Genomic DNA, 12876 nt, shown 5'->3' on the forward strand with positions numbered 1-12876 from the left:
GGGAGCTCTTCTTAATATTTTGACACCAAAATCATGTCGATACACCTTACCGACTGCGAGTAAAGCCACCCACGCTTTAACTTGACAGACTGTAAATGACACTATATAGGATTCTTCAAAGGCATACCTATATAATGTATAATCGGGATGCCTTCAAAGAATCCTATGTGGGATTTAATGCAGGGCATACGCATAGGATCCTACACAGCCTCCTGTAAGTGATCCCAAGTAGGCATATTTGCAGTAGGGAAATGCGAAAACGAGGATAACTGGGTTATAACTGAGGATAACTGTTTAGAGAAGGTTCACTGGGTAACCTGTACGTTTCAAAGTACTTTTCTCTAAAGTATCTTCATCTCGCAAGCGCGCATGCGCAATTTTTTCAGGTGTTACTTAAGTGAGTCATTTTAATACTGCGCGCATGCAAAATTTTTTACGCACAGTCTTCTAAGATAAAGTCCTATAGGCACCATTTAGAAGCATGACAAGTGCAATTCGGAGTCTTTCAATATACCGCACTATTGTGGAAAATAATGTTATTCAACAGGAATATATGTTAGTAATACACATTAATAATCAGTTAAATCAGTAATTTATGTCATTATTATTTTTTTTGCAGGGGATTTCAAAGCTACTGTTTAGCAGTGTTGTTTCCAGAGAAATTAATAATCTACAATGTGCAGCTCATGGAAGACTCGGTTCAACTTGGTTAGTTAAGTTCTAAATGTTAAATAATTGCAGATATATATTATATATTATGATTTTTAATATAATATATAATAATAAATATAACCAATCCTATTTTTCTCATAACAGAGTTACTTTGTTGGAACAAACCTTTTTTGATTATCATTAAGATCATTGAAACGAAATAGTGACAAATGCACAATGATTTTGGAAAAGTCGTAAGCTAGACTATGTGTATCAGTGAAACCACATTATTTCAAGAAAACAATCGTAGGGGGAAATAAAGCAAAGATATTCGTTCGAGTAATGTTTGGAGGGAACTTCAGGCTGTATAAAATTGACACATGGAGGTCGAAAATAAAGTCAGGCAAATACGAAAGAGAAGCCACTCTTACTGAAATGAGACAAAATCAGATTGATCAGGAGAACTGCACTCAAGTTTCACTCGCGGTATTCTCCGTAACTTTCAGTAATGCGGAATCGTTCTTAGCTTGATTAAAAACGCGATACATTGCGGAAATTGCGAAAAATTAATTATTTTAAATATTTAACTGGTAAGGAAGAAATTCTGGTACGCGAAATTCAAACTTGATTGTAAAATTAAAAATCATATTTTAAATGTGTATTGCATTGTCTAGAAATTACAGTACATGGAAGAAAACATTTAAATCTCAAGTTGTATTACATTTATACTTTTTCTATACTTTTAAAAATATTGGACTAAATTACCTACTTTGGAAATTAACTAATTCAGGATGACTAAAAAGTGACAAAATAGGATTGCGGGCTCAATGACAGGATTAGAGAAATAATTTAATGGAAAAAATTTGAATTTAATTGCGAAAAGACAACGATAATGAGGTTTACAAAAGAAGGGGGAAGGGAATCAAGTTAGAAGAAGTAAAAGAGTTATGGGGGATAGATGAAAGAAACTTAAAATTAATTGAAGAAGATGAATGTGGTTATTTCATACGCTGGTATGGCTGGTCTTACGATATAAAGCAGAGATTTGGGGATGGAAAGAAAGGAAAGAGATTGCAATCCGGGATATATGGGGAGAGGAGGAACGCAAAAGGATAAATTAAGTAGTACTGCACTATAGCAGGAAAGAGGGCATGGAAATTTCAGACGAAGCTGTGGGAGTAGAAGGGAGGGGAAGTTTTTAATCAAGGTGGAGAAAAGGAGAGGGAGGGTGATAAAATTAACGAGATGGCAAGAAGAAGGAAGAAGTTCTTTTAAGCTGGCAATATAAAAAACGGGACTGATGGAAACTATGAAGAATTGGAAAAAATGGAGATGAAAAGACAATTAGTAGAACGATAGGGGGTGACTGAGGAATAAAAATATAATAAATGGTGTAAGATGATAAAAACGGAAGGAGTACCAAAGTATTTGGAAAAAGTATAGGGAATGAGAAGGTGGACCTGAAAGGTAAGAGTTAGATTGGGAAACTAGGTAAGGTAAGGAACGAATTGGAAAAAGAAAGAAAACCGAATGTGTAGAATGTGTGAATGGGAAGAGAAAATACTGGAGCATGTATGGGAAGGATGTTGTAGTAGAATGGAATATAAGGGAAGCTGGCAAGAGAATGTGGTATATATTTTAGAGGAAGATGGATTGGTCGAAGAGAGGATGAAGGAATTAGAGGGCACTCGTGGAGCGAATGAAAAACAATTAAATGTAATGCTAATACATCTCACATAGCGCTATCGTAAAAACTAGAAATATGGATATTAGGGTGGTCCAAAAATATATGGCAAAATTTCTTTGCATGCTAGATGGCAACGATCCCCTCCATTTTATTTCAAATCCGAAAAAAGAAATTCCCTAATTTTTTATTTTTTTATTTCACCGGGTGCCGGTTTTGACTTGAAGCTTCCCATGTCAAATGCATCTGGAAAGATCACTTTATGGGTTTTAAGAATAATTTTTTAGCGTTTAAAAAAATGTGACGAGAAAGTATAGTGGCCTGTAGAGCAGACATGCCCAAGCTGGAGAAATTTCCGCCAGCCACACTGGAGAGCGAGAGTGGCAGTAGACGCGTGCTTAACACTTTCCTCTCAGATCCAAGTAGCACCGCAAATATGAAATATCTGATAGGGTGCTTGTGGCGACTAACTAAGCAACGAACTTACTAAGTATTTTTACATTTTTTGACAATAAATGTAATTAAAAAGAGAATTGTACAAAGTTTTTCTTTTTTGTATAAATGTGCATTGTTGAATATTTTAGTATCACCGCTTTTTACATTCTGCATATGATGTATAGAAATATTGGATGATACTTTTTGCAGTATAACAATTTATCAACATCATGTACAAGGTAGAAATGTGTGTTACAGAAATTAAATATAAATTAAAAAATCTGAATCCTATTCTGTATCAATAAATTCAGATATTTTCTACTAAAACTAAATAGTATATGTGTTAAATACAATATTCGAAATTGAATTTGAGCCCACTACGTTGATATGTTTAAGTTTAAGAATTTACTTTAAGACTTTAAGCCGGGGTTTAGGTTGGCGTTTACAGTTTTCACCGTGCAACTACCTGCGTATCATCAAGATAGGTAATATTTTGAGGCAGGATATTATTTTATACAGCAGTCAGGGGTATTTTACTGTAGGAATGCTTTAAAAAAAAGAGAAAGTTTCACAGGTGAGTGATGATGAAAAGAATGTTGAAAGTTTGCAGACATAAATACTTTGCACAATTTTCCTTTGAATTACATTATTTGAAGACAAATGTAAACATGCTGGGATAAAATAATTAAAATTCTAGTCACCATTACAAATTTATATTGGAAATTTAGTCGCCCCAAGCATCCTAACAGATAGTTTTACCACCACTCTCGCTCTTCAGCCGAAATAGTGGGAAGCGCAAAACATGTGTGGCTGGCGGGAATTTCTCCAGCTTGGGCATGTCTGCTGAAGAGATTTATCTAACGAAGAATTTCATCTAGGAGACATATGGGTTTGATACCCCTAACACACCCCCACGAGTACGTGAAAACTACCCTTAAAACCAAAGATTTCAATTTTTCATGAAATCGACCTTTTAAACATTGTATTCTCGTATTTTTTTACTTGAAATTATTAATATTGGTCTAGTGGATATATTTATTATCATTGGTAAATTAATTTTTAATTATTTAAACAAATGGAATTTGTTTAAACAATTTTTTTCTCGAAAATTCGTTTTTCCCCCTAAAAATTATTACCATTAGTCTAGTAGAATGTTTGTTAACATTGGTTAATTAATGTTTAATAATTTAAACGAATGAAGTTTGTTTAAACAATTTTTTTTCGAAATTTAATTTTTTTCCTTAAAAATGATTACTATTGGTCTAGTGGAATATTTATTAACATTAGTTCATTCATTTTTAAATGTTTAAGCAAATGTAATTTCTGTATATATTTGTTTATTAGAAATTATTAACATTTATTCAGTGGAATATTTATCAAAATTGTTTGATTATTATTTTTTTTAAATGCTAATAAAAATTATTACTTAAATATTGCTGATAAATAAATTATTATTAAATTAATTATAAATTAGTTATTAATTATTACTGATAAATATTCCACTGGACTAACAGTAATAATTTTTATTTTTAAAAAATCGAAACGAAATTATTTAAACAAATTCCTTTTGTTTAAATGATTATTAATGAATTACCTAATGTTTACAAATATTCCACTAGACCAATAGTAATTATTTTTAGGGTAAAAACGAATTAGACAAAAATTATTTAATAACATTTTATTTGCTTAAACTGTGACGATTCGTATGTATCACATACACTGTGTCTTTCCGGCCAGTGTCGCGTGCGGTACTGCTGCTCTCTCTTCCCCCACCTACCGATACCACCACCCTGCTGACGTCCCACAGGCCACACTGCGCACGCGTCTTTGCGCCACGCATCGAGCTGGGACGATATAAAAGCGCGACCGTCTCTCGACCAGATGTCACTCCTCGAGCAGCCGGCTTCAAGCCTGTACTACCGTGTGTTGAAGAAATGGCGAAATTCAGCGTCACCTACCGCCACTGTAGCAGCTAAGACAGTATGATCATATACTAGTGCGCATGTATCTATACAGTAATGGTTTGAATGTGCTAAACGAAATGTTTAATTAAAGATGAACTCGATAATTAATGCAAATGCAGTATATATTAATCAGGAAGTATGTAAAAAAGATTATAAATATTTTTGTCCTATTTTTCGTGTATTTTTTCCAGAATCTGTCATCAATTCTTCAATTTATTGTCGATCTGATATTTTAATGACATTTTTAAAAAGCCATTCTTGTAAAATCACCTTATACATATTTTGTATATTTAAATTGATCATTTTTTTGTATTTTTTAAAAATAGAAATGCAAAATTTATTAAATGATTTTCTTAAAACTGATTCATTTTGATATTTGTTACTATTTAATTACTCAATTCTGCATTTGTGTTTTAAAAAATTACAAAATAATTAATTGAATTTATAAAATATGCGTATATTATAATTATGTTTAGCCTAACCTGCTTGTCGAAAGTATCATTAAAGTTTGTAGTCGGCAATAAATTGAAAGATTGATGCCAGATTCTAGAAATGTCACTCATGAAATACAGACAAAATGTGTGTAGCAATTTGGACATATTTTCTGTTTAAGATTTCCTTGATTTCGCATTACTCCATCTTCACTCCATTGGGAATCGAACCACAAAACTTCTGATTTCCGGTCAGATGCTTTTCCAATTAAGCTATTAATTGTTAGCTATTTTAATTGTTACATTTTTCAATCATTCTATTATTCAGTTTACAATGCGCAATTCAAACAATTTTTACTTTAAAAATTGTCCATTTAAAATTTTAATTTTTAAGCTTACATTTTTTATTTAAAGAATTTTTAAATGCTTTATTAAAGTCTTGAATAAATAAAAGCCTTTGAAGCTAAAAATTTTGGATGAAAAACATTCTTTTTTAATAAATAAATGTTTTTTAATTTATCTGTACTGTAGGTAATAAAAACTGAACACAAAATATCTGACAAAACGATTTTAAATCAGTTCTAAATTTAAGAATTTTTATATTTTAACGTTCAAAATTAAACGGTTTCAATTTTTAAATATTTAATGTAAATTTTAAGGTTCATTGATTGATTTTTTATTTAGCGCATGGAAAATGGTAACGTGGATTTATATTTTTTTATATTCAAAAATGTTATACCTTCAATTTTATACACTAAATTTTTGAGCATTTGAATACAACATTTTTTAATTAAACACTCTTAAATTTCCATATTTAAAGTTCAAAACTTAACAGTTCCACTTTGGGTGCTTTCATTTGCAGTTCACTTTTTATTACCTCAAGTCGAAAATTTGTTAGCTTTAGCATTCCATTTTTCAAATTTCATTGGCCGTAAAATATGTTTGCGAACTGGGAAATGACTGGGAATTAATTTTGTCGATTAAAACGGCCACCCTGAAGTAGTGATAAACAAAGCAGGAACCGTCAGAAAAGTCAGGACTTCTGACTTTTTTTATTGGGGGTAGCGTTACTAAAAATTATATTTTTTTTTACAAAAGTGTAGATTGTTAGTCAAAAATTTGTATACGTGAAATAATTTACAACCCATTCTGTCTCAGTGTCAATCAAGTAATTTCTTTTGCATTTTCTTATTTTTCATGCAGTCATTGAACTTTTACAGTATACTACAGTATGCAGTACAATATTATGTAATAAAATAAATAATAATATCCTAGAACATCTTAAAAAAATTTTCAAGTTGCTTCATTTTTTCTAAAATTTTTTGTACATTTGTGTACATACTTTTAACTGTTTCTTAAAAATATTAGATTTTAAGCAAAAAAGTACTTATTATGAGGAACATATTCTTGTAAAAATAATTTTTTATTTTTTGGAAAGCGTGGAGAAGGTGTGCAGTTTTGATTTAAGCGAGGAAACATATTTCGCTTTTGCAAACATGACGAAAACGCTAGGATTCTTTTCGGACGCAATTTCCATGGCGATGTTTCCGTGAAGAATTGCGACGAGATAAGCCGAAATCGACGGGATGTATTGAATTATGTTCAAATGGAGTACTTGCGTGAATACTTCTTGTTGGTGATCTTTGCAGCACATTCTCTCGATTGTAACTTCTTGTTGAAGCGCAATAGCTGCTCTGTGCCTGATGCCTACTGTTGCATACAGTTCCTGCATGATCCTTCCTAAAATGCTCTTAATAGTATTGTTCAGCTCTTTAATACGGCACGAAGAGGCAGTTGCTTGGAAAAGTACTGAACATTCAGAAACTTCCTTTTTCCGGAATAGGATCTCTCCAACACCGACGGTAGAACAAAGTTACCTTCATCATCTTGGCAATTGGCTTCTTTTGAATGGTAGTGCGTTATAGAAATGATGACTAACGCCCTAAATATACCAATAAAATGGTAGCAAGTCGGCCTCCTATCCGCACTGAATCCTCGAATAAGGGAAAAAAAATTTCTAGAGGATCTTGATTAATGTGTCTTGTCCTCAAACTAATAAATCCTAGCTCCTTTAACCTGCTCTACAAGTATTTCAATCCTCGAATGGTTTTGATGAGGTTTTCCAGGCACGTTGGTTGTTTTGAAGTATTTTCTTTTATCGCTTTATCGACAAAACGCATTCTGGAGATCATAGAAATGGGTTTTTAGAAGAAAGTCAGATGGTAGCTGGTATCTGTGAGCAAAGTTCGAAACTCACTATGAGGATCCGTCATCTTCGACCCATTAAATGAATCTGAGAGCTTGTTGAAGAAGGACAGGGCCCAACCTGTATTGGTGCCATCCGGCGGAATGGTTTTAGGCCCATTGTCCTTTGATCGTGCTGAAAATATACAAAATCTTGTTAAGCGTGTCACATTTTTTAAAAATCTAAATTTTAAAGGTTAACTTATTTCAACCCAGCGTAGCTTCTACCATTAAATTTCTTTACAAAGTTGTGGAAAATGTGGACAAATAAATCTGGGCTTCCTGCTGATTCACCAATTCGTCCTGCGAGTCTGCCACTAAACACATTCATGGTCAACATCACTTTCATTTTGTTTATTCGTGTCGGATAAACAAGCCTTGTTGTCAATTTCGGGACGTAACGAACATTATTCCCACTGAATACGTCTATCTCGTAAGCTGTAATAACATGCTCCCAGTTAGCTAATTTTCTCTCCTTTTTGCTTTTTTTTGATCATATTTAGACTCAAGGTATTTATACAGCAAATTGTTCCGGAAACATTTAATTAAGTGTGGAATAATCTCTATTCTATGTAAAATGAAAGTTCCATCTGTAAACAAACATGTTTTTGAAACAATTTTCAATTTAGATTTCGCCTTCCTTTCGAATTATTGTTACTCCCGTAACAAGCGTTAACATTTGAAGAATGAGGAAGTTGTATTCCTACGAATAAGCGATTTTTCTTCCGTCTAAAAATCCTTAAACGGGAAAAGAAAAATTGCAAATGCTATTCCTCTCAACCAACTTAATAAAATTTAACGGAAGCATTTATTTGACCTATTTTTTATCATTAAATCGTTTTATAACTTATAAATTAGGATTATATTCAATTTTTTATTTATTTATATATTAATAATTTATTTCAACGTGATATAAAAAGTATTAATATATTAATGTAAAATATGTGAATTAAAATAATTTGAACTCTAGATAGGTAGACTTGAATTGATTAGAATTGAAATTTTCACATTTATATTCCTCATGAAGGAATTAAAACAATTTATTATACATATTTTGTGAAGTGATTAGATCCTGCAAAAGGGTTTTTATAGCCGCCTGGTTACTGGAACCACCATCACAGACTGTCGCCACAACTGTAAAGCCAGCTTCCTTGATAGCACATACGACATCCTTTATGCAAGCTATTAATTGAGATGTGGTAGTCTGCCCACTACAAAGATAAAAAGTGAGAGAAAGTTTGTCTCGAGACTCGACCATGCGCATCATAAAGACCAGAGCGTGATCCGCATATTTCTCGGTACTCAATTTCCCCAGTCCTCGAGACCGACTACTTTGTCCATTGGGATGTTTTGCAACATTTTCCGTAACACTGTTGGACTGGGCAGAGGCAAACATTTCCTCATAAATTTGTAGCATTTCGGGGACTTTTTAAAAATCGATAAAGCTATAATTTTTTCCTCTGATGTGTATCTTCGGCCATGGGGTTTTCTACTAGCATTCCTAAATAATGAACTTATAAAGTGCTGTTGTACAGCTGTCATTTTACAATACTGTTTTCGAAATCGGGGATACTTCTTACTACGCCTACACTTGCCGACACTCTTCAAACCTCTTTTCTTAATCTAACAAAATCGAAAGTTAATATCAAATGCAGAAAAAGGAAATTGGGTCCATAAAATAGAGACCAGTCATGAATTTTTTTGATTTCATATCAACTTGAAGGCTTCCTGGCTCGAGTGACGGAGCAATGGGCGCTCCCATATCCGTTTCTCGAGTTCCAATGAGTCGCGGGGGGGGGGGGGGGGGGGGGGGGGGGGGGGGGGGGATGAAGGAGGGTTGAAAATAAAATTTATTAGTATGGACTTATTTCGCAAACACTTGATATTGTATAACGATTGGAAAAGAATCAATAATTTTTATTAAATTTTGAGATAATATAAACTCTACACATTGTGTCATTTAATTTTACAATTCTATGGCTCGGTCCCCACCTAGAAAAAGTAGGCTCCTCCGCTTACTATGAATAATATTTAAATTTTTTAATGAAAAGCAATGAAATTGAAACACAAGATATGAATCTTGAAGCAAAAAATTTAATTAATTCTGACCAAGAGCACATTCATTGTGACGCAAGCAGTTTTATCAGATACAAATAAAGATTAAAGAAAAAAGATAGGAAAATAATGATTGTCTATGATTGAAGAGTTTTCGATTGAAAATTGCCACCATGAAATTAAAGTAATGAAATGAAAATAAAATAATGAAATGAATGTATGATTAAGTGAAATGAATAAGAAAATGAAAATAAAATAAATGGAAATTCCATACTTTTCTGATTCAACGGTTTCCAATTCTGAACGAAGCATTTTTTTAGGTACTTTTTGCCGTACAATCGGAGAAGCGAGAAAAAAGGTATATCCAGAAATTAAACGGATTAACCGATTTTCTTCTACCTTTTGTTAATCGTCTCGTCGTTATGTAATCAACCGAATGCAGAATATTAAAATTAAATTCCTTAAACTTTGATCATTTTTAATTTCTTCAAACCGACTGTAATCTCTAACAATAGGAGAGTGGAGTGAGGCATGACAGGCACTCAATTTAAATCCGAGGCTCGAGCTTGGGTTTACGATGTTTCAAGTATCGTCGAAACAATGACACTCTAGACCACCCGCTGTTGCATAGCCATCCAGAGGTTTGCTGCTTCCCAGGCACAAAAATGCATCAATTTTCAATTAATTAGAATAAAACGAGAACCAGGCCATTTTTCGGAAAAAGCTCTCTGTCCAAGGCTGTATTTAGGCATTTATATTCTGTGGTCAAAATATGAACTCATACAATTCAGAATTGTAGGAGAAAAGCAGTTTTGGGTAATACATGGGATAATTTTCGAGCCTGAGGAAGCCCCTTAAGACTTACACAAACAATTTTTATACATTTTCCGTATCCAGTTCCAAAGCCGCTAGGCAGTGAGCACCTCTATTTGCTAGAAGCAGATTTTTATTTAAAAAAATGAAAAATTAGATTTGTGATAACTTTCCAACTCCAACTTAAAAATTTGTAAAAGTTTTAATCCAAAATTGTGGGTCAAAAATTGATAAAATTTTTTTTATAAAACTTTGTTTACCTGCCTTCAGTAACCGACAATCTCAGGAGTTTTTTTAAACCAACAAATTAATTATTCATCGTGACCGACAAACGACCAATCACTAATTTTAAGTTAGCTTCACTTTCAGATAGTTAACGTGCACATATATTTCCTCGTAACTGGATCACTTCTTTTAATGAACCTTCTTTGTTGACGCTTCAGAAGCCCTTAAGTTTAAAAGTACTCTTTTTTCTATCTTTCATTAGTAATTTCAATTTTAAAGAATTTGGCCTCGCATTCCTGAAATGCTGCGATTTTGTTGTTTCTCTAGAGCTTTACTTCTGACCTTCAGATATTGAGTACCATACGCAAAAGTATTTATTTTTTTATTTGGTCAACAATTAATATTATTGGTCTAGTATAATAATAATTACTATAATTATTATAACTATTGTTTGTAAAATACATTAATTTTATTCTATATATTATTGCATTGTTAAAAAAATTATTGATTAGTTTTTACCCGTATTGCATCGTGTTGTCCAACCTTCGACGCTCGTCGGTTAAAAGTTTAAATTTTAATAATATTAAAATTTTCGGGTTCAAACTTCGCACTAGCACAAAATATATGTTTGCTAGCTCTTCAATTTTTTATATTTTCCAAATATTCTTCGCAGAATCGTTTTTCGTTCATTTATCGGTGTTTGCCGGTAGTGATTCTCGCCCAAATCAGAAATTCTACTGTTTCGCTCGATGTTGATGGTTATCGGCCCCTTTTTTCAAACGATCATCTCGTGTATTCAGTTGTTAAATTTTGAATCATATCGTCTCGTTTTTCGAATAATATCGATTGAGGTCCTCGAAAATGATCAAGAAACGTTGCTTGTGACAGCACTTTAGTGACAGAGCTCTGCTGCTAAAGGTTTTTCAGATTTAAAGTCTAATTTTAAGTTAAATCTTTTTTGCCTACACTTTTAATTTAATTTAAAGATTAAGCGCAATCTTAAGAAGGAAGACCAAAGATACAAGCTATTCAGGAAAAATAAAATCTACGAGGCAGATACTAAATTTTAAATAACAAATACTAGTAAAGAATAGAAGAAATAGTAATAAAATGTTAATAAAACCTAACATAAGAAATTGATATAAAAAATAAAAATTGTCCTTCGAAATTTATTTGCGTTATATTTGAATATATCATATAATTTAATCTTCTCAGTGATGAACTGATGATTGATCAAGATGCATCTGAATTAAAATTAGTGACAAAAAGGAGGAGAAAGGAAGTTCTAGGAACTATTTTTGAATACGGATACATGGACAAAAACGAGAAGTTCGCAAAATTTAAGGCTTGCTTGGCACCAAATTTGGAAATTGTAACAAAAATGACGGATGGAAATACAACTGAAACTACCCGACATTTAAAAAAATTCCATAAGGGATCGTCCATATATTACGTAAGACATTTTCCTTTTGTTTATATCGCTGTGTCCTTTTCAACTTGATAAAAATATTATTTTCGTCTTTATTCAAACAACAGAAAAACGTCTTACGTAATATATGGACAATCCCTAACGAGGAATACAAGAAAGCGTTCCCTGATATATATTTTTAAAAGAAATGAGACAAAAAATAATGTTTACTCTTTCTATAGACTGTTTTAATGGAAATATGAGTTTCAGCATAAACAAAACACAAAATAATATTTAATTCTTCAATCAAGATTAGTGACAAACTACGACACTAGAAAATTATCTATTTTTGAAAATTGAAAAAAAACAGTTTATTCGTCAAATATATTTTTCGCTAAAAATGCAATAATGAAATATTTTTATTTCGTTTTTCAGCCGCCCCATTATGAGATTTGACAAAAAATAAATTTAATTTTTTCTAAATTTTTAAATTTCTCACTTTTGACAATATATATATATGTTTTAATTCCATAGCGCTATTTGTTCAAAATACTTCAAAAATACATTGAAAAATTGATGAATAAATTCAATCATTTTAATAAGAGTCTTTTCGTTCTAAAATTTATAATTTTTAGAATGTACCCATGTATAAATAGCCCAGGTTAGCCCTGGTACAAAAAGATTTCTGGTCGGGGACTGGCCGGGCTATGTTTGTTTTTTAAGAGCTTAACCGTGCGCTGGTCGGGGACTCGCTGGAAAAAATTTACGTCAAAACGCCAGTCGGGGGCTGACTGGACTCTGATCGGACAAATCTTATGATCGTACGAGGGTAGTTCAATAAGTCCTTAGAATGACCAACAGATTGCGCGCGAATCGCTCCAAATCATCTGTTTTCAGTCAGCACCACTCCCGACTAGATATATCGTGCAGTCACAGTCCACATCTTCTGAGTTTACGTGTTTTTAT

The 12876-nt window shown here is 32.5% G+C and overlaps 1 protein-coding gene across 1 annotated transcript in view; it reads left to right on the top strand.

The window, feature by feature from the left end:
* LOC117174117 (protein PTHB1) overlaps positions 1–12876 on the top strand; it is a 989848-nt gene that overhangs the window by 287808 nt on the left and 689164 nt on the right. Inside the window, exon 5 of the mRNA XM_033362889.1 lies at positions 620–708. Within this exon, the coding sequence (XP_033218780.1) occupies positions 687–708 (22 nt within the window). The 5' untranslated portion in view covers positions 620–686. The remainder of the gene's footprint in view (positions 1–619; positions 709–12876) is intronic.

This window comes from Belonocnema kinseyi, chromosome 6 (assembly GCF_010883055.1).
Source record: "Belonocnema kinseyi isolate 2016_QV_RU_SX_M_011 chromosome 6, B_treatae_v1, whole genome shotgun sequence".
NCBI classification, from domain to species: domain Eukaryota; kingdom Metazoa; phylum Arthropoda; class Insecta; order Hymenoptera; family Cynipidae; genus Belonocnema; species Belonocnema kinseyi.